At 46.1% G+C, this 21549-nt stretch overlaps 1 protein-coding gene across 1 annotated transcript in view; it reads left to right on the top strand.

The window, feature by feature from the left end:
- The window catches only part of LOC132821379 (unconventional myosin-VIIa-like), a 140813-nt gene that overhangs the window by 32433 nt on the left and 86831 nt on the right, over positions 1 to 21549 (top strand). Inside the window, exons 15-20 of the mRNA XM_060833960.1 lie at positions 406 to 523; positions 3933 to 4059; positions 6577 to 6735; positions 12818 to 12910; positions 16925 to 17019; positions 20714 to 20798. Coding sequence (XP_060689943.1) covers positions 406 to 523; positions 3933 to 4059; positions 6577 to 6735; positions 12818 to 12910; positions 16925 to 17019; positions 20714 to 20798 — 677 coding nt within the window. The remainder of the gene's footprint in view (positions 1 to 405; positions 524 to 3932; positions 4060 to 6576; positions 6736 to 12817; positions 12911 to 16924; positions 17020 to 20713; positions 20799 to 21549) is intronic.

The following is a 21549-nucleotide window of genomic DNA, read 5'->3' as shown; positions in this document are numbered from 1 at the left end:
CTGGCCCACTTTATCACCAGGTACTTAAAGCCTGGGCTTACCTGAGCTTCAGTTATTAACAGCCTGGGCCTACCTGAGCTGCAGGTAATGATAGCTTGAGTCTATTGTGGGGAAGGGTGTAATTATTGTGGTCACCCTCTGGCCACTGTGTGGGCTATAAAATGAGTGCAAACTTTTGTCAGACTGAAGTTTCACCAACATTTCCCAGACCACGTTGAAATAATTAAGTGGAGGTCTCAGCACATTGTTTGACTTTCATTTATATTTAACATTTACTCCCCATGTGGGCTAGAACGTGCTTAGACTTTGAATTGATTTGTGGGTATTGGTGATTCCTGATGTCAGTATCTGCGGGAATGTTAGGTTCAGTATTTGAGAAGATCCATGTCTCTTTCTAACTGACAGGCTTCCTGGAGAAGAACAGAGATCAGCTGAGCTCCAGTATCATCCAGGTTGTGCAAACCTCCAAGAACAAATTTCTCAAACTCATCTTCCAGAGCAGTATTGGACCAGCCCAGGGAAGGTCACAGAGCCAGAGGCAAATTCTACCTGGAAATTCCATCAAGGTGAATGACTCGTGGTTTCATTATATTCTCCTCAGCAAATCCCAATTCAATCCTGAAGACGTGGGGCTAGTTTAAGGAATGATAGCTCCCTTTACGCCCACCATATGAGAGAAATCCATACTGACTTGCAAATCAAAGCTCTGTCAGCCATTTGTGGACAGTTTAATGGCCAATCTGAAGATGAGGCTCCACAAACATTCCCATTTCAATGATGGGGGAGTCCTGATTCTTGGTTGCAACAGAAGTGCTGATTGGTTATTTCACCCCATCACAGGACTTGGGAGTCGCTGACCGGTCCTGTCTCTAGTTGTCCTTGAGAAGGTGGTGGTGAGCTGCCTTCTTAAACCACTGCAGTCCACGTGCTGTGGGTTGACTCACCAATGCTGTTAGGAATTCCAGGGGTTTGACCCAGCGACCATGAAGGAACGTTGATATAAATGCAAGTCAGGATGGTCAGTGGCTCGGAGGGGATGATCCATCTCAGAGTTCTTCTCAGGTTTCCACAATCACAAAGGCCAGTCTTCAGTAAATGCATTTGACCTCACATATTACAAAATGGCTCTTGACACAGCCACAGCGATGACCATGGTGCCTGACCATGTCCCAGTGCAGTGCTAAATTAAGTGGCTGTGGTCATTGGAGATCAGCCATCTCAGCTCCTGGACATCTCTGCAGGAGTTCCTCAGGGTAGTGTCTTAGGCCCAACTATCTTCAGTTACTTCATCAATGACCTTTAGTCAAACTTATCCAGTCCAGCTGCAACATTGACAATGTAGAAAGTCACTCAGCGATATGAATTTCATCATCATTAACCAGCAGAACCTCTGAGCTCCAGACTTCATTATAGCCTTGGTCCAAAGATTGAGAAAAGAGACAAATTCCATCAGCAAGGTGGGAGGGGCTGTCTTTGATATTAAGGAAGCATCCATTGGAAAGAAGCATCAAGTGAATGGCAGTCAGGGGAATGTACAAAGTCACACAGGAAGGTGGCTGTGGTCATTGGAGATCAGCCATCTCAGCTCCTGGACATCTCTGCAGGAGTTCCTCAGGGTAGTGTCTTAGGCCCAACTATCTTCAGTTACTTCATCAATGACCTTCCCTCCATCACACGGTCAGAAGTGGGGATGTTCATCAATGATTGCACAATGTTCGGCACCATTCGCCTCTCCTCAGATACTGAAGCAGTCCGTGTGCAAAGGCAGCAAGACCTGAAGAATATTTGGGCATGGGCTGATAGACTGGAAGTAACATTCATGCCACGCAAGGACCAGACGTAATCTAGCCACTTCCTCGCGACATTCAATGGGATTGCTATCAGCAAATCTTCCACCGTCAACGTCATTGATTGACAATTTCGCTGACTCAGCTGTGAAAAGAATGCGGCTACAAGAGCAGGTCAGAGACGAGGAATACTTCAGTGAGTAATTCCCCAGTACCTGCTCATCATCTACAAGGCAGGAGCCAGGAGTGTGATGGAATTGCACCCCACTTACCTGGATGGGGGCAGCTTCAACTACACTCAAGAAGCTTGGTACCATCCAGGACAAAGCAGCCCACTTGATTGACACCACATTCACAAGCATCCACTTCCTTCACCACCAATACTCGGTAGTAGCAGTGCGTACTATCTATAAGATGCACTGTAGAAATTCACCAAGGATGCTTTAGGCAACACCTTCCAAACCCACGACCACTTCCATCTAGAAGTACAAGGACAGCAAAATCATGAAAACACCATGCAAATCCCCCTCCAACCCACTCACCATCCTGACTTGGAAATATGTTGCTGTTCCTTCAATGTCGCTGGGTCAAAATCCTGGAATTCCCTCCCTAAGGGCATTGTGGGAATTCCTACAGCCGGTGGATTGCAGCAATTCAAGAGGGAAGCTCACCTCCACCTTTTCCAGGGCAGCAGGGATGGACACTAAACGCTGGCCCAGACTGCACCACTCACAACCAATGAATAAACAAATGAAATTAAGAAAATCAAAATGGCTGGGGAAGACTTGACCTCTGCTAGTAACCCCACTCTCGCTCTCTGATTTTGGTGATTTGCTTCCTGCCTAAATGTTCAATTCTCAGCAAACAATGACTGACAGGAAGTTGTCACCTCTGTCCCTCAGTGTCATCTCTGTAAGACGATGATACATCTATCCTCCTGTGGACAGCTGTGCTGGGTTGGAGGACCATGCTGGGAGTCCCCAGGCATTTTCAGAATAGCTGCTGCTTATTGCAATGTCCTCACCTGATAGTCACTGAGTTTGACCTCCTGGGGCAGTGGGTGTTGTTTCCAACAGCAGCACAGGGATGGCAAGACTGTGTTCTGAAACAAATTTCTGCTGAAGTTGTCTTTTCTAAAAAGAAAGGAGCTGAGTGAGGCTACATAGGATAGTGAGTGCCATCACTGACACTGAGCCAGAAACATCAAATTCATCCCATTTCAGGCATGGAAGGTGCCATCATAGCGTGACTAAATCCCTGTAAATGTTTCCAACCCACACTGCCAGTGAATGGTAGGATTGGAAGAGATTCCTGGACAGTGATTGAGATGGATAAACATTGGAACCTCTACCATTTCGATCCATGGCCCTGGGTGACAACGTAAGTTGTACGTTGCCACAGCAACCCCAACTCCTCAGTAAACATCTTTGGAAAAACGTGTGCCAGGATCCAAACAGATGCGCCAATGGGCAAGGGAAAAGCGGCACTTTAATTCAGGCAAACGCTGAATTGTTTTGATCATGACAATGTGGATTAGGTTTAAAGGAATTGGTTCCATTATCCCAGTGAGCCTCCGCATTGGAATAAGACTCTTACTTGTGGCAAATTGAGACGGACAATGAGAATCGATACACGGGGTTTAGTGCACGTGTTACTGAAGTTGTTTAGTGATAGATTCATACAGCACAGAAACTGACCCTTTGGTCCTACTCACCCATATTGACCAGGTTTCCCAAGCTGAACTGGCCCATTTACCTGCATTTGGCCATTATCCCTCTAAACCTTTCCTATCCATGCGCCTGTTCAAGCATCTTTTAAATGCTGTGATTGTACCTATCTTTACCACTCCCTTTTGCAGCCCATTCCATGTACACACCACCCTCTGAGAGAAAGATGTTTCTCAGGTCCCATCTAAATCTTTGCCCTCTCACCTTAAACCTACGCCCTCTAGTTTTCAACTCTCCTACCCTGGGGATAAAGACTTTGGCTAGTCACCTTATCAATATTCCTCATGATTTTATAAATCTCTATAAGGCCACCCCTCAGTCTCCAGTGAAAAACATTGCAGCCTATCTAGCCATTGTGTCGCAGCATTTATAAGTGGTCGTTAACCATATGGTAATCTACCCTACAGAAAACCGACAGCTACAAACAGTTCCCAACACTCAGCCGGCAGTTCAAGCAGTCACTGGATAACCTCATGAACACCCTGAGGGCTTGTCATCCCTTCTTCATCCGCTGCATCAAACCCAACGAGTACAAAAAGCCCTTGGTAAGAGACTGCTGCATTTCACAAATGAAACAACACTCTGTGTCTGGGTGCTGGAATCTGGGCAGTGACAAGGGGTCAGTTGGGGTTCTGAGTATAGATCCAGAGGTTGGTGATATAAGTTGTTTGGAAATGTAAACTGGAAAATGGAAATTTGCTAGATTACCTCTAACAACTTAAAGGAAAAGTGGAATTATGTGCCTCTGGATTTCTTACTTTTTTTTTGAACTGGCGTCTTTCAAGAAAGCTAACTGCTCAGCAACAGGAGTTGGATTGGTTGCAAGTTGCAGTTTGAGAGGAGAGAGATCAATTGACATTCAGATCTTCAAGCCTGCAGCAAGTGAAATCACACCTCCACCCCTCTCTCCCCCCCCCCAACCCTGGGCCCCCAACCCCATGCTCCCACACACCCTGGCTCTTTTTAATTGGAAAATAAGTAACTCTCAAAGACATTGCAAAATTAAAGAAAACTTCTAATTCAAGCCAAGACCTAGGTCCAACTGACTGGCCGCCGACTGGAGGGTTGACAGCAATGTAACTTCATAGCTAGAAAACAAAAATAAAGCATGTGGGAAAGTCACCTCTTTTCTCCTTTTAGGTTGAGCTGCTGGGAAGATAGCTGAACTGTGCAGCCTTTGTGTAGGGGACTCAGTGAGGAGCCAAGAACATGTTGGGTTGCTTTGAACACAGGGAGAAGTCCTGGGAATTATAGTAGGCAGCTGAACATTGACATCAGAAGTCCTCGGGAGCTGAGAAAGTGGGAAGATCACAGACTCTCGGCTGGATGAAACCATGAGGGACTCAGACAGGGCTTTTCATTCACTCACAGGATGTGGGCATTGCTGGTTGGGGCAGCATTTACTGCCATTCCTAGCTATCCTTGAGAAGGTGGTAGTGAGCTGCCATCTTGAATCGCTGAGGTTTTGGTGCACTAAGTACACTCTCAACTTCTGTGAGGGGAAGTTTTCCAGGATTTTGATTCAGCCGTGGTGAAGGAATGGCAGTATCTTTCCAAGTCAGGATGGTAATTGGTTTTGGGGTGGGGATCTTGCAGGAGGTGATGTTTCCATGTATCTGCTGCCCTCCTCCTTCGAGATGGATGTGGTCATGGGTTTGCAAGGTGCTGTCTGAGGATGTTTGGTGAATTTCTGTGGTGTATCCACTGAGTGCTGGTGATGATGGAAGGGATTATTTGTGGATGTAGTGCTAATCAAGTTGGTTGTTTTGTCCCAGATAGAGTTGAAATTCTTGAATTAATACTGCAGTGTGACTGAGAGAGAGGTGTGGGGGGGGGGAGCGCGGGGAATGAAAGACTCACAAGTTGTATTTGCATGATGCAACTGAGCTCCTGATTTGCAAATATTTCACTGTTCCTTCACTGTTGCTAGGCCAAAATCCTGGATCCTGTTCCTGAACGCAATTTGTGAGTGTACCTAAAGCAAACAGATCACAGTGATGTAAGAAGGCAGTTCACCACTTCCTTCTCAAGGGCAATAAATGCTGACCCAAACAGCCATCCCATGTGTGAATAAAAAGCCTCTTCCAAGCCCCTCATGGCTCACCCCAACAGACAGCTTCCCACTTTCTCAGCTCCCCTTCCTACTGGAACGTTTAGCTGCTGACTAATCCCTGGGACTTCTCCCTGAGTTCAAAGCCGTCCATTTGTTCTCAGCTTCTCACGGAGGTCCCCGACACTGGGCAGATCAGCTGTCTTCCCAGCAATCCAACCTAAAACTAAAACAAGCAAGATTGGAGCGTGGGGCAGGACTGCACGGCCCAATGAAGGGAGATGACGATGCAGAATTGGAGTTACCTTTGTGAATGAGGATTGGAGTGTGGTTTCTGGAATCCAGAGGGGAGTCAGGAAAGCAGGACTCTCAACCAGAATGGGAATACGCAGCACATGACAGAGCAGTTCTTAAAAGAGAGAGAATTTCAAGGTCAGATGGGGTGGCACAGTGGTTCAAGTGGTTAGTGCTGTTGCCTCACAGCGCCAGGGACCCGGGTTCAATCCCCGCCTCAGGTGACTATCTGTGTGGAGTTTGCACATCCTTCCCGTGTCTGTGTGGGTGTGCTCCGGTTTCCTCCCACAATCCAAACATGTACAGGTTAGGTGAATTGGTCATGCTAAATTGCCCATAGTGTTAGATGCATTAGTCAGGAGTAAATGTAGGGAAATGGGTCTGGGTGGGTTACCCTTCGGAGGGTCGGTGTGGACTTGGTGGGCTGAAGGGCCTGTTTCCACACTGTAGGAAATCTAACCAGAACTATTCCAGATTGTATTACTGTTCTAATATTGTGTCGTCAAGATTATTGTTAGTTCAAAACCATGAAATCCATGGCTTTGTGGCTTTAGTCAATCTCCTAGAACCCACCTTTTGTCTACTTTCAACTAGAAGTTGCTGGTCACCTGCCAAATTGTAACGTAAATTCGGAGGCTGACTCTGACCCTCTAACACGACGATAGTTCCCTTTGCGATCTTGAAGCTTGGTTCTAATGATCTGTTCTGATCCGCCCAGCTCTTTGACCGGGAATTGTGCGTCAAGCAATTGCGGTATTCCGGAATGCGGGAGACCATTCGCATCCGCAAGTCAGGCTATCCCATTCGCTTCACCTTCATGGAGTTTGTGCAAGAGTACAAGATCCTGTTGAGATCATCGCCTCAGCAAGTGAAAGAGGTGAGTTATGGAATTGGTGTGGGTTTCTCACCCCTGGCGGTGGCCAGTGCACTCTCTCTCATGGAATGAGACGTTTGGTTGAGAAATCATTCTGGACTGAGTACCCTTTGTCTGGAAAAAGTTGTACCAAGAAACAGATTGAGCGGGAATAATCAAGAGGAATGGGACCAGCAACAGGGAAGACTTGGGAATGCTCAGACAGAATTTTTCAGAAAGTTCTAGGCTAGGCCGAGATGTCGTCATACAGCACGGAAACAGACCATTCGGTCCCACCTACCCATGCTGACTGGGATTTCCAAACTAAACTAGTCCCATTTGCCTGAATTTGGCTCTTATTGTCTTGATAACCAGTTCCATAAAGAGGAGGGTGAACATGATAAACGCTACAGTGTAGGAAGAGACGGAGCTATAAAAACAGTAGGTGGAGAGTGGGAGATGGCAGGCTGAGAAAAGTATTCATGATGTAATGGAGCCACAATGAGAGGAATTTGGGAAGTCAATGGCACACACCTAATGCCCGTACAATGAGTGAATAGTTCGATGAGAAATCAGTATCTAGTTTTCCTTTCTGCCAATTTTCTGGTAAACCGGTCTTTATAGCACTGACAGTGAGGGATAAGTGGAGACTTTCAACATTGTGTTTGGTTTGCTCAGTGAGTGAACGAATGACAAAAACAGACATGGGATGGTCAGAACCGGGTGAAAAAAGTTTGCAAGGGATTCTCGGCAGAAGGATCGCCTTGCTGCAAATGCTTTCCAAAGTTCTACATTATAATGTGATTTAGGTGAGAAAGTAACAACAGCTTGAGAGGAAGAATCTGAAAGGAGATAGAGCACGGGGAAAACACTGAGGCTGGGATCAACAGCTACTGGTGAGAAGGCAGGTCCAAAGGTTTTGTTTCCTGTACTCAAACCGCCTCTCACGGTGGTCCCTTACAGACAGTCTCTCAAATGCTGACCTTTCGTTCTCAGATAAGTATGAGTGAACTCTGCAAGACACTTCCTGTCCTACCAGGGAAGGGATTCATCACTACATTGCAGAGAAGTAAAGATTTCTATTAAAGTAACAGACACTACAACCTACAGAGCTTTCTGCATTTACTGACTGTGATTTCATTCCATCTGATTACTGCTTGACATCATTTCCCGAACACGCCCTTGCCTCACGGACTCATTTCTCCCACCTGGTCAAGCCAACCTCTTACTGCCACAACATTATCATCGAGTCATGGAAACAGACCCTTCAGCCCAACTCATCCAAGCCAACCAGGTTTTCCAAACTTAACTAGACCTGTTTCCCTGTACTTGGCCCATATCCCCCTGAACCTTTCCTTTTCACGTACCTACCCAAATGTCTTTTCAATATTGCTACTGTATATACATCTACTACTTCCTCTGGTAGCTTACCCCTTATACACACCACGCCCTGCATTAAAACGTTGTCCCTCAGGTCCCTTTTAAATCTTCCACTTTTCACCTTCAACCTTATTTTGGACTCCCCTATCCTAGGGAAAAGATCTTGGCTATCCACCCTATCTATGCCCCTCGTGATTTTACAAATCACTATAAGATCACCCCTCAGCCTCCAACACTCCAGCCTATTCAGCCCATAACCCAACCCTCCACCTGGCAACATCCTCATAAATCTCTTCTGAACCCTTTCCAGCTTAATAGTATCCTTCCTATAGCAAGGCGACCAGAATTGCAGATGTTATTCCAAACGTGATCATGTACAGCTGTAGCAGGATGTTCCAATTCCTGCGCTCAACGCTCTGACATTATTGTCAGCAGGCTGTCAGTTTAATGGTTGACAATGTATTGATCGAGCCTTCGACACTGGAGGGGCCACATAACACAGACAGGTAACTGTCCTTGCAGGCCGTATTATTGTGTTCTTCTGTTGTGTGTCAAACGCTCACACAGTCAAAGGCTCACTAAGGCTCATTTGACAGCACCTTTCAAACCCTTTGATCTCTTCCATCGAGAAGGACAAGAGTCAAAGGTCTGTGGAAACACCACCCACTGCAGGCTTCCCCTCTCAAGTGGACAATGTCCATTACCACAACCTCACTCTGTCCGTCCGTCTGACTGACTGTAGAATGATAGTCAGTTGCAGGAGGTTACTAAGAAGGAAGTAGCTACAACAGGAAGTAAATCTTTTTATAAACTTGTGGGAAATGGGTGTTGCTGGCTGGGCCTGTATTTCTTGTGGATCCCTAGTTGTCCCTGAGAAGGTGGTGGTGAGCTGCCTTCTTGACCTGCTGCAGTCCACCTGGTAGATTGACTCAGTGACACGAGAGAGGGAACTCAATGATTTGGACCTAGCATCAGTGAAGGAATGGTGATATACTTCCAAGTAAGGATGGTGAGGGGAACATGCAGCTGGTGGTGTTCCCACGAATTTGCTGTCCTTGTCCTTCTCCATGGAAGTGGCCGTAAGTTTGGAAGGTGCTGTCTAAGGATCTTTGTTGAAGTTCTGCAGTGCAGCCTGTAGATAGTATACACCTGCTATTACTGAGCAACACGAGTGGAGGGAGTGGAGGTTTGTGGATGTGGTGCCAATGAGGAGGCTGCTCTGTCCTGGATGGTGTCAAGCTTCTTGAGTGTTGTTGGAGCTGCCCCCATCCAGGCCAGTGGCATCTTTCAGGCCTCACTGGGATAGCGGTGTTGGAAATCAAGTCTTGTTATTCCCAGAGTTGTGAGAAAAATTCAAATATCATTTTAGAAATGCAGAATTCCCTCGTTTACCTGCAGACCGAGAGCGACAAAAAGCATGGACCAGATTTCTGTACTTAACAAAAATGAATAGTTATTACAAGTAATTAGACACTAGCACCAGCTGAATAATCATGAACTGTTGACATAACTCTCCTACTGAAAACACTAATCCCCTTAAAAACAACCCCTTTACACACATGCATAGACACATATACACAAAAATACCCATGCAGGCAGACACACACAGTCACACATATAGATATGCACACATACACTGAAAGACTGGGGCGACTGGGCTTGTATACCCATGAGTTTAGAAGACTGAGAGGGGATCTGATTGAGACATATAAGATTATTAAAGGATTGGACATTCTGGAGGCAGGAAAAATGTTTCCGCTGCTGGGTGAGTGCCGAACCAGAGGAGACAGCTTAAAAATACGGGGTAGACCATTTAGGACAGAGATGAGGAGAAACTTCTTCACCCAGAGAGTGGTGGCTGTGTGGAATGCTCTGCCCCAGAGGGGAGTGGAGGCCCAGTCTCTGGATTCATTTAAGAAAGAGTTGGATAGAGCTCTCAAGGATAGCGGAATCAAGGGTTATGGGGATAAGGAAGGAACAGGATACTGATTAAGGATGATCAGCCATGATCCTATTGAATGGTGGTGCAGGCTCAAAGGGCAGAATGGCCTACTCCTGCACCTATTGTCTATTGACTATATAGACACACATGAATACGGGCACATACACATGGACAGATGCATAAATACCGACACACACACATATACCCAGACATACATACATGCAAATAAAAAAAAACATCGGTGCTATGGTTGGAGCGAAAGATGGGAAAGCAGTCAGTGATCCCTGCTCACAGGAATAGCTGAGATAATTATTCTGCTGATAAGAATGCTGATTCTCAATCTCCCTTCTCTGGAGACTTTCATTGTTTTCCCCCCCCGGTATGCAGAACCTGATCACAGTCATTATTAAAAGTCTCAGCTTACAGCGACTGCTGAAGGAACGATAAATTGATTTTCTTCAGACTTAAAGTGATTTTTATGGTAGAGAACAGTAGAACAGAGAGACTTAGGGGTTTTGGTACGTAATTCCTTGAAGTTTGCATCACATATAAACACAGTGGATAAGAAAGCCTGCTGCATGCTTAGCTTCATTGCTCAGTCCTTTGAGTACAGGAGTTGGGACATCACGTTGAGGTTGTACAGGACATTGGTGAGGCCTCGTCTGGAGTATTATGTGCAGTTCTAGTCACCTGGTTATATTAAGCTAGAGAAGGTTGAGAAGAGATTTACCAGGATGTTGCTGGGAATGGGGAGTTTGAGCTATGGAAAGGCTGGATAGGCTGGGACTTTTCAGTGGAGTGTAGAAGGTTGAGGGGTGACCGTGTAGAGGTTTATAAGATCATGAGAGTATAGCTAAAGTGAATGGCAGGTGTATTTTTCCTAGAGTAGGGGGTTTGCAAGATTAGGAGGCATATTTTCAAGGTGACGTGAGCACAGAGGGGCAAAGTTTTTACATGGACAGTGGTTTGTGTGTGGAATGAACTGCCTGAGAAAATGGTGGGTGCAGACACAGTTACAATGCTTAAAGGACAGGTAGATAAATACATAAATAAGAAAGGTTTGGAGAGATATAGGCCAGGAGCAGGTAGATGGGGCTAGTTTTGTTTGGGATTATGGAGAATTATTTGCAGTCCTAGTCACTTGATTGTAGAAAGGATATTATTAAGTTAGAGACTGGTTGCATTGAAGAGTCTGCTTGTGTGCTGGATGACTCTGTGCCTCTACCGTAGAGTTAAGATGGTTTCTCACCATATTTTTCACAGCCCCAAGCTGTTCATTTGTCTTAGAACCAGTAACATAACTGTTGGCAGGCAGAGGGCCTTTGCCATTGATCATTGGTCACTCCTCCACAGGCCAATTACAACTTGCTGACTGGCCAAAGCTCCATCTGCACACCATCCCCCCACTCCAGCTCATCTGCAAACTACACTTCGATCACTGTTGGAACCAGCAGCAACGTAAACATAGTGAGTGCCAGGTGACGTGCTTGCAAAAACATACAATAATCCTTCTGAAATCCTTGCTTTTTAAACAGTTCCTTCCTCAATTCAATCCACAATTACAGCTACAGAAAAAACATTATTTTAAAAAGACCACGGTTTTGACACACCCCAGGCCTGTGTCCTGGAGACGGTGGCCAGGTTTTTGGGGGAATCTCCAGGTGAGTTTCTCCCTTCAGTGTTCCTGACCTCTGACCTGCTGTTGCTGCAGCCACCGTGCTTTATGTGGTCAATCCAATGAGTTTCGGATCAATGGTAGCCCCCGGATGTTGATAGCGGGGGATTCGGACACCATTGAATGTCAACAATTCTGTAATGAGGTGACATGTGATTCGATATTGTTACAAGATACGGTGAATTTGACTCAGGGTGCTTCTGCATGACCTAACTTGTGATCTTCAGTTGTCCCTATCGTGCAGAAATATGGTACCACAGAAGCACATGCCTCTGAGCTCTTACATGATGTTTTTCCAATGTTTCACGTAGGCCTGTTTGTGGGTTCCTCTGTGTTAGTCTAAGTGTTTAGCCTCAACCACCACACTGTCCCACATCCTCATTTCTGTCTGTTTCAGTTCATTTTCTACATGTTCCTGTTCCCACTATGTCTGTAGCTTTCACCCTGAGGCAGCGCTAGCTGTCTCTTCCCGAACTGTGGGGAAGTGTATGGCTGAGCAGGGTATAAATAATATCCTCTTTAAGAACTGGTGTGCTCCATGGAGGTGACATTATTAAAGTGAGGAACAGGAGCAAGTGTAGACTGTGTAGACTTTCAAACCTGCTCTGAGATTGTTGGTCAGACCAGAGTCCTCGAGTAAAAAGTGAGGTCTGCAGATGCTGGAGATCAGAGCTGAAAATGTGTTGCTGGTTAAAGCACAGCAGGTCAGGCAGCATCCAAGGAACAGGAAATTCGACGTTTCGGGCCAGAGCCATTCATCAGGAAAATTCCTGATGAAGGGCTCTGGCCCGAAATGTCGAATTTCCTGTTCCTTGGATGCTGCCTAACCTGCTGTGCTTTAACCAAACCAGAGTCCTCCCTGTTTTAACATTCAAGCTTCCACCTGGGCAGTAAGCCCACAGAGGAATTTCCAACCGTTAGCAAGAATTCGAGGTCGGAATTGCTTTAGAAGTACAACTAATTCCCAACGGAGCCACTGCCCACAGTTTGCTTTGTGACATGTCATTCCCAGTCTCTCTGGGCGGGTGAGCAGCCTTATCCCAGTGTCACTGATGTTTCTCTCCCTCTGTTCCCTCTGTGAATTACACTTTCCCTCCGTCCATTTGCAGGAGGTCGCCCACTTGTGTTGCAAAGAGATTGCCAAATCCGTGCTCGGAACCGACGGAGACTGGAAGATAGGGAGGACAAAGATCTTCCTCAAGGTGATGTCAGAGCGATGGCTTTGAAGAGTTTGTGTGTGTTACAAAGGTGCCTGTTCTTCTCCAGGCCAGTCTGTCTATGTTTATATGAAGCTGGGAGACCCATGGCAGTGAGAGGCATCAAGATCCCAAGAGATTAAATCATAGCCCCACCCATACAAAGCATTCCCCCTCCTGCAAGCTGGTTAGCTTGCTATAGGATGTGAGAGTTCAGTCCATTGTGTTCTGGTCACCATCTTGCCATCACACTATTGGGGAAAAGCCATGGAATTACATGGGACTACCAACATTCTCCTATTGTGCCCTTCTCTTCCCGTCCCTTGTTGGGAGTTAGGTTAAAACCAGCCTCAGAGCAAACTTTGCTGCATTGCTCTCCCCTCTCCCTACCCATCCCCTCCACCAGCCCTCCCACTGCCCCCTCCTGCATTGTGCTCCTGACCCCAGTTCCTTCAGTTCACCATTGTCCCTCTCTTCCCTCTGAGTGATGAAGAGGACATAAGGAGCTTATAAACGGATAGGTTCAGTGAGTGGGCAAAGATCTGACAAATGGAGAATAATATGAGAAAGTGTGAAATTATCCACTTTGGCAGAAGGAATAAAAAAAAGAAGCATGTTTTCGAAGTGGTGAGATGTTGCAGAGCTCTGAGATGCAGAGGGATCTGGGTCTCCTAATGCAAGGTTAGTCTGCAAGTACAGCAAGTTATCGGGAAAGCAAATAGAATGTTATTGTTATTGTGTGGGGAATTGAATGTCAGAATAGGGAGGTTATGCTTCAGTTATACAGGAACCACATTGGGACTACTGTGTGTAGAGAGGGAGAGCTAGATCCTCACTGCCTGCTGGGAATCTTTCCAATTTGGACTCTCTGTTTGGCTCATTTACCTGCATCTTGAAATTGTGGACTATTCTTATCTACACAAACCTTTTACGATACCGGCACAGGAGTACATTAGATCATTAAAAGATGCAGGAAAGAAACCCCCCGACATCACATTGGGACCAGAATCACACCATAATTCTAGTAGATTTAGAATAATGATGGAAAAGAATAGACCAGATCTAAAAGTTGAAGTTCTAAATTGGAGAAAGGCCAATTTTGACTGTATTAGGCAAGAACTTTCAAAAGCTGTTTGGGGGCAGATGTTCGCAGGTAAAGGGATGGCTGGAAAATGGGAAGCCTTCAGAAATGAGATAACAAGAATCCAGAGACAGTATATTCCTGTCAGGGTGAAAGGGAAGGCTGGTAGGTATAGGGAATGCTGGATGACTAAAGAAATTGAGGGTTTAGTTAAGGAAAAGAAGGAAGTATATGTCAGGTATAGACAGGATAGATCGAGTGGATCCTTAGAAGAGTATAATGGAAGTAGGAGTTTACTTAAGAGGGAAATCAGGAGGGCAAAACGGGGACATGAGATAACTTTGGCAAATAGAGTTAAGGAGAATCCAAAGAGTTTTTACAAATACATTAAGGACAAAAGAGTAACTAGGGACAGAATAGACCTCCTCAAAGATCAGCAAGGCGGCCTCTGTATGGAGCCACAGAAAGTGGGGGGAGATACTAAATGAATATTTTGCATCATGTTTACTGTGGAAAAAGGATATGGAATACATAGACTGTAGGGAAATAGATGGTGACACCTTGAAAAATGTCCAGATTACAGAGGAGGAAGTGCTGGATGTCTTGAAATGGGTAAAGGTGGATAAATCCCCAGGACCTGATCAAGTATACCCGAGAACTCTGTGGGAAGTTAGGGAAGTGATTGCTGGGCCTCTTGCTGAGATATTAGTATCATCGATAGTCACAGGTGAGGTGCCGGAAGACTGGAGGTTGGCAAATGTGGTGCCACTGTTTAAGAAGGGTGGTAAAGACAAGCCAGGGAACTATAGACCAGTGAGCCTGACCTCGGTGGTGGGCAAGTTGTTGCAGGGAATCCTGAGAGACATTATGTACATATATTTGGAAAGGCAAGGACTGATTAGGGATAGTCAACATGGCTTTGTGCGTGGGAAATCATGTCTCACAAACTTGATTGAGTTTTTTGAAGAAGTAATAAAGAAGATTGATGAGGGCATAGCAGTAGATGTGATCTATATGGACTTCAGTAAGGCGTTCGACAAGGTTCCCCATGGGAGACTGATTAGCAAGGATAGATCTCATGGAACATAGGGAGAACTAGCCATTTGGATACAGAACTGGCTCAAAGGTAGAAGACAGAGGCTGGTGGTGGAGGATTGTTTTTCAGACTGGAGGCCTGTGACCAGTGGAGTGCCACAAGGTGAGACTTGAAAGAGTTCAGAAAAGATTTTCAAGGATGTTGCTAGGGTTGGAGGATTTGACCTGTAGGGAGAGGCTGAACAGGCTGGGACTGTTTTCCCTGGAGCGTCGGAAGCTGAGGGGTGATGTTTTAGAGGTTTATAAAATCATGAGGGGCATGGATGGGATAAATAGACAAAGTCTTTTCCCTGGGGTGAGGGAATCCAGAACTAGAGGGCATAGATTTAAGGTGAGAGGGGAAAGATATAAAAGAGACCTGTGGGGCAACGTTTTCACATAGAGGGTAGTACGTTACAATTGCAACATTTAAGAGGCATTTGGAAGGCTTATATGAATAGGAAAGGGTTGGAGGGATATGGGCAAAGTGCCGGCAGGTGGGACTAGATTGGGTTGGGATATCTGGTTGGGTTGGACCGAAGGGTCTGTTTCCATGATGTACATCTCTATGACCCTATGGCTCTATTTGTCTGGTCCAGCAGATGTCTGGTGTCATTTCGTCAGAGAGTGCACCAGAGCCTATAAGATCAGCAGGCACTTTGCCAGACCCCAGACACCAAGCCTCACGCTCCAGACCCCAATCCTCAGGCCCCAGGCCTCATGCTCTAGGCCACAAACCTTAGGCCCCGGGCTCCAAGACTGAGGCCTCTGGCCTCAGGTACAAACCCCCAAGCCTCAGGCCCAAGCCCCAAACCATAGGCCCCAGGCCTCAAGCCTCAAAGCTCCAAACCCTAGACCCCAGGCACCAAGCCCCAAGTCCCAAAGCCGCAGACCCCAGGCTCCAGGCTCTAGGCTCCAGGCTCCAAAGCCTGGACTGGGACTTGAGACCTGGCAAGTGTGTGGCTGCTGAGGACAGACCTACCACACTCAAAAGGGCTGAGTGAGAATGGACAAGACTGAGGGCAGGGATGCCTGACATCAGGGAGTTTGACATTTGGGCCCTCAGTAAACGAGTGAAAGCCTGACTTTAATACATCACCTTTCTTAACCTCAGGACACCCTGTAGTGCAGTCAGTGTTATAAATAACGTAACATGTGCACAGCAAAATCCCACAGACAGCAACAGTGATAATGACTGGATACTGGGCGAGGGGTGAATACAGACCTCGACACCAGGGATAACTCCTCCACTCATCTTGGGAACCTTCCTATGTTGCCTTGTGTGTTTGCCTGAGGGGACAGACAGGATCTCAGTTCAATGTGCCAGCCGAGAGATGGCACCTCTGGCAGTACTGCACACCCTCAGTGCTGTCCCACAGTGTCTGCCCATGGTGAACATGCTGAGGGAAAAGCCTTGTTACACAGGCCTGTATTTCAGAGGCTGGAAGTTGGGGATAACACCATGTAATCCTCATCTCTCGGTCAACCATAACTGGCACCTGCCAACCCACAGTGAGTTCCCCACAGGGGAAGAGGTTCAATCCCATCCAGTCATAACATTGACACCTAATTCAAAATCATAGCTGTTAAAGGCTTTGAAAGAGGCTGACCCTATTTGGCACCAAGTTCTCAAACTTACTCCACCTTTGCAGTAGTTCCAAATAAAGAAATCCACTGCTGACCTCAGCTTCCATGACAGGGCCCAGTGATCCTGGGGCACAATGAGACTTCTTTCCCTTGACGTGAGAGAGCCCCCACACTTTACAAAGTCCACCAGTCGGCAAAAGTCCTTGTGTCTCCGCTCCTCTCTCCCACCTTGCGCTGTCTGCCCTGTGCAGTCCTTCAACGCTCTGCTTTCTTTGCAGGAGAATGACCACTTGTCCCTGACGCTCGAGCGAGACAGGGTCTTGACAGCGAAAGCCACATTGATTCTGAAAGTTTTGCGTGGGTTCAAAGACAGGTGAGTTGCAGCGACTGCGCTTGCCAGCTCTCCCCCCAGAAATACCTACAGCTCCATTCGCACTCTGCTCTTTTGTTTTGTACACTACGTTCTGCACAATGCATTGTGCCCCTGTGTTGATTCTTTATCAGTTGTAGCATAGAGGTTAAGAGTGGGCAGGTTATAATGCAGCTGCGTAAAATTCAAGTTGGACCGGAGCTTTGAGTGCATCCTGGCATTAAATAAGACCATGGCTGTCAGATTTTAACCACAATTCTGCACTCCTGCACATCCCTGATAATCTTCTGTCCCCCTGACTAAATCAAGAAATGTATCTATCTCATCTGAGATCTATGCATTCCCGTGAGTGAATCACAGGTAAGGATGCAGGTACTGCAGCTAACCAGGAAAATTAATCAAATATTATCTTCAACGTAAGAGAAAGGAAGGTTATGCTTTAGTTTTAGAGAGCTTTGATGACACTGCTTCAGGAGTATAGTGTACAGTATTGGTCACCATACTCACAGGACGTTAATGAGCTGGAAACAGTTCAGAGTGGATTGCCTTGTGAGGAAATGCTGGACAAGTATGGCCTGTATCCTCTGGAGTTTAGAAGAGTTGGATAGAGCTCTCAAAGATAGTGGAATCAGGGGTTATGGAGATAAGGTAGGAAGTGGATACTGATTAGGAATGATCAGCCATGATCATATTGAATGGCGGTGCAGGCTCGAAGGGCTGAATGGCCTACTCCTGCACCTATTGTCTATTGTCTATAATCAGAGGTGACTTATTGAAACATCTTGGATCCTGAGGGGACTTGACAGGATAGGTGTGGAAAGGATGTTTCCTCTTGTGAGAGAATCTAGAACTCAGGGTCAGAGTTTACAAATATAGAGGGCGTCCATTTGACACCGAGCTGAGCAAACATGTTTTCTCTCAGCTGGTTGGGAGTCCTTGGATTCCTCTTCCTCAAAAGGCAGTGGATGTATAATCATTAAATGATTTTAAAATAGTGGGAGGTAGATTCTTGACAACCAAGGGGCTGGAAGATTATCAAGAAAATGGAGCTGAGGTTAAAATCAGATCCTGCCCTGGTCTTATTGAAGGGGGGAGGCAGGGTTTGAGGGGGTGTCCCTTGTTAGCATGGTGCTCTGCAGTTCTGGTCATCACACAGCAGGAGAGATGTGAGAGGGTCCAGAGGACCTTTCTGAAGATGTTGCCAGAACTGGCAAACGTTAGATACATTGTCCGAAATCCTGCTGTCTGAAAACCGGAACTGTCTGAAAACCAGTCGTTTTACTTTTGGGAGATGTGGGTGTTACCCCCAAAACAGAGTAAGTGCAGGATTGGAGAGGCCATTCTCCAACTGGAAGACAGAGTCAGTGAGAACTGTACTGTTCACTGACCCTTGAGTCCTTTGCGATGCTTTAAGACCAAGGTGTGCGGGGGCCCTCCCTAATCACTCAGCACAGAGCTGTCTGCTCCACCTTTGGGATAGAGTGGATAAGAGGATTCCCCTCCATAAAGGTCTGCAAACACGATGAATTCACGTTAGAGTCCACGCGGGAGCACCATCCCCGTGCACTGTTTGCAACATATTCAAACATCATCGGACTCAGTTTGTGAACCTTGTCAATAACCTTCCTGGAAATAGAGTTGGTTCCATTAACTCCTTCTCATCAAAACTGGAATCTATGCGTATTCAATTCCACTAAACCCCAGAGCCTGGGGCCACAGCAACACAGGGTGTTGCCCTGCTGAGTGGCAATGAACCTCTGGCAATACTGCTTTTTGCTCTCAGCACTGCACTCATAGAATCCCTACAGTGTGGAAAGAGACCATTAGGCCCACAGAGTCTACACCAACTCTCGGAAGAGCATCCCACCCAGACACATCTCCCGACCCTATCCCTGTATTCCCCATGGCTAACCCACCCAGCCTGCGCATCCCTGGACACAATGGGCAATTTACCATGGGCCAATCCACCTAACCACACTCTTTGGACTGTGGGAGGAAACCGGAGCACACAGAGGAGACCCACACAGACACAAACAGTCGCTCGAGGGTGCAATCAAATCCGGTCCCTGGTGCTGTGAAGCAGCAGTGCTAACCACTGACCCACCATGCCGCCCATTTGATAACATCACATGACAACAGAAAATCTGTCAGTCCCTCCAACCTACAAAACACAGCAAAATCCAGTCTTGGACCAGACACAGTTCTGGTCCCTACGGTTCCAGGTTTCAGACATAAAGTATAAGGTAGGATTGGAAAGGCTGTAATTGGTTTCACTGGGACAGAGTGAGCCCAGGGGTGATGTGATTGAGGTGTATTATGAGGGAGTAAGACTGAATTAATGGGCTATATAGATCAGAGAGGAGATGGAGTAGAGTGGGGTTGTGTTAACATGTTTCACCCAGATGGTGTTAGGGATATGGAACAGTCTGCCTGAAAGGAATGCTGAGGTGGAAATTCTCACCACACCTGAAGATGGACTCGAATTTACAACTTGAAGAGCTGTGTCCAGCTGATTACAGAGTGAGTGAGGGAAGGTGAGATTAGAGCCCTGCATTGACCAGTGCAGATCTGATGGGCTCAATGGCCTTTTCTGTTGCCTAAATCCTCTGTGATGTGTGTGAGTGAGAGAGAGAGAGAGAGAGCAAACAAAGCAAGCCAAGAGGAAAGGCAGTGTGTGGAACAGTATCACTCAATACATAGCCCCATCAACGGCATTGGCTACAGGTAAATAATAAACACAACACTGTCAGCAAAGATTCCAGCTGACATATGAACCAAAGGTATTGCTCTAAACACGGTGCTTTATATGCTGAGAGATTAGAGTGGTCACATTGTAGCAGTGGATGTGGTAGTTATTAATCATCTACTTCAAAGTGTCAATGGCAGCGGGGTGAGATGGCTGTCCAGTAGACATCCCAGCATGCACTGCTTAAGGACAAGTGATGGCAGTCTGCACCCACACCAACCCCCCACAGAACAGGGCATTAACTTCACTGCATTGTCTTCACAGTTGGAGATTTTGAGTAAAGAGTTTTATTATTGATCTACTAATGTTAACATCACTGTCATGAGCAATATCATTTGAATCTATAACACCAGCTCTCTCTCCTCCAGAGTCAGTATCACCCTGACATCAACAGGTAGTACAGCTCTCACCTAACTCCAATAGCTTCCACTGATTTCATCATCAAAATCTGTCAATGCCTCAAGATCTCTTTTGATTTGAGTGTCCAATTGACCTCAGTCAGAGAATAATACACACTCATGAATCACCCAAAATATAGGAAAAAAATCATTATTGCAAGACTGTTCTTAAATTACCTCACATTTTTGACAATAAATTTCTTTTATTGTGCAGTTATGAAATGATGTTGAAGTTGGAAATTTGCAGCACAAATTCACGCAGTGATTTCTGTTCTCCTGCGTGCTATGATACTTTATAGCCACCTGCAAGGCTGTGGTGTCAAGTTGTAACCTTGGATTTCCACCAATTACGTTCTTCATTTACATTGCGTCTAGTCTACATTAACCCTTTCAGACCATTGCTTTATACAACATGTCTCAGTGATATAGACCTTGTTAAGTGAAGAGTATAGGCAACACTGAGAAATAAAGGGTAAAATCAGATGTGCAGAAAAGAGTTGGTGATTTGGAACGGTTTTACTTTGATATTTTCATTCTTTCATTGTTCCGACAGGAAGACCTTTTTGAGATTGAAGTATGCAGCCTGCACAATCCAGAATCACTGGAGAGGATACCAGTATCGCAAGAGATACCAAACGGTAATTTTATCCTTCTGAATATACAGTCAGCAGCAGCCTCTCAGTCTCTTGGAATCAGAGGGTGAGGCTTTAAAGTAATTCACAAAAGAGGCAAATGAGAAGTGAGGAAGTAACATGTAGGTTGAGTCTGGGATGCAATCCCTGGAAATGTGTTGGAGCGACATTCGATTGAGGCATAATTTGAATGAAAACCAATGATCGAGAATGGCCCTAAGTCATGGTACACATCTAAGAGCCAGTGTAGACATGCTGGGGCTGTATCATACTGTTCTGTACCACACCGATCCTGAGATGGTGGGCTTGTGCTGCTGACTGCCTGCCTGGATATAGGAGACCACTTCCTCTCATTGGGAGGAAGGAGGCAAATCTTTACAGACCAAAGCTGTGCCAATGTGCTGCTTTCTCCTGATAACCCCACACGTTCTTACTTTCCAGATAAGACCACGGAAGCAACAGTAGGCCATTCATCCCACTGACTCTACTCTGACGTTCAGTGTAATCATGGCTGATCTGATAATCCTCAGCTCCACTGTATATCCTTTCCCCCTTGATTCCCTTACTGATTAAAAATTTAACCCAGCCTTAGTTATATTTAATATAATGACCCAACCTCTCCAGCCCTCTCAGGTAAAGAATTCCACATGTTCATTATGCTCTGAGAAAATAAATCCCTCCTCATCCACGGACATCGAAGAGATTTATCTCAGAGTACAATGGGATCTTGATCAGATGGGCCAAGGAGTGGCAGATG

This window comes from Hemiscyllium ocellatum, chromosome 13 (genome assembly GCF_020745735.1).
Source record: "Hemiscyllium ocellatum isolate sHemOce1 chromosome 13, sHemOce1.pat.X.cur, whole genome shotgun sequence".
NCBI lineage: Eukaryota > Metazoa > Chordata > Chondrichthyes > Orectolobiformes > Hemiscylliidae > Hemiscyllium > Hemiscyllium ocellatum.
Note: the sequence above shows the minus strand (reverse complement) of the source record. Positions and strands in the feature narration are given on the sequence as shown.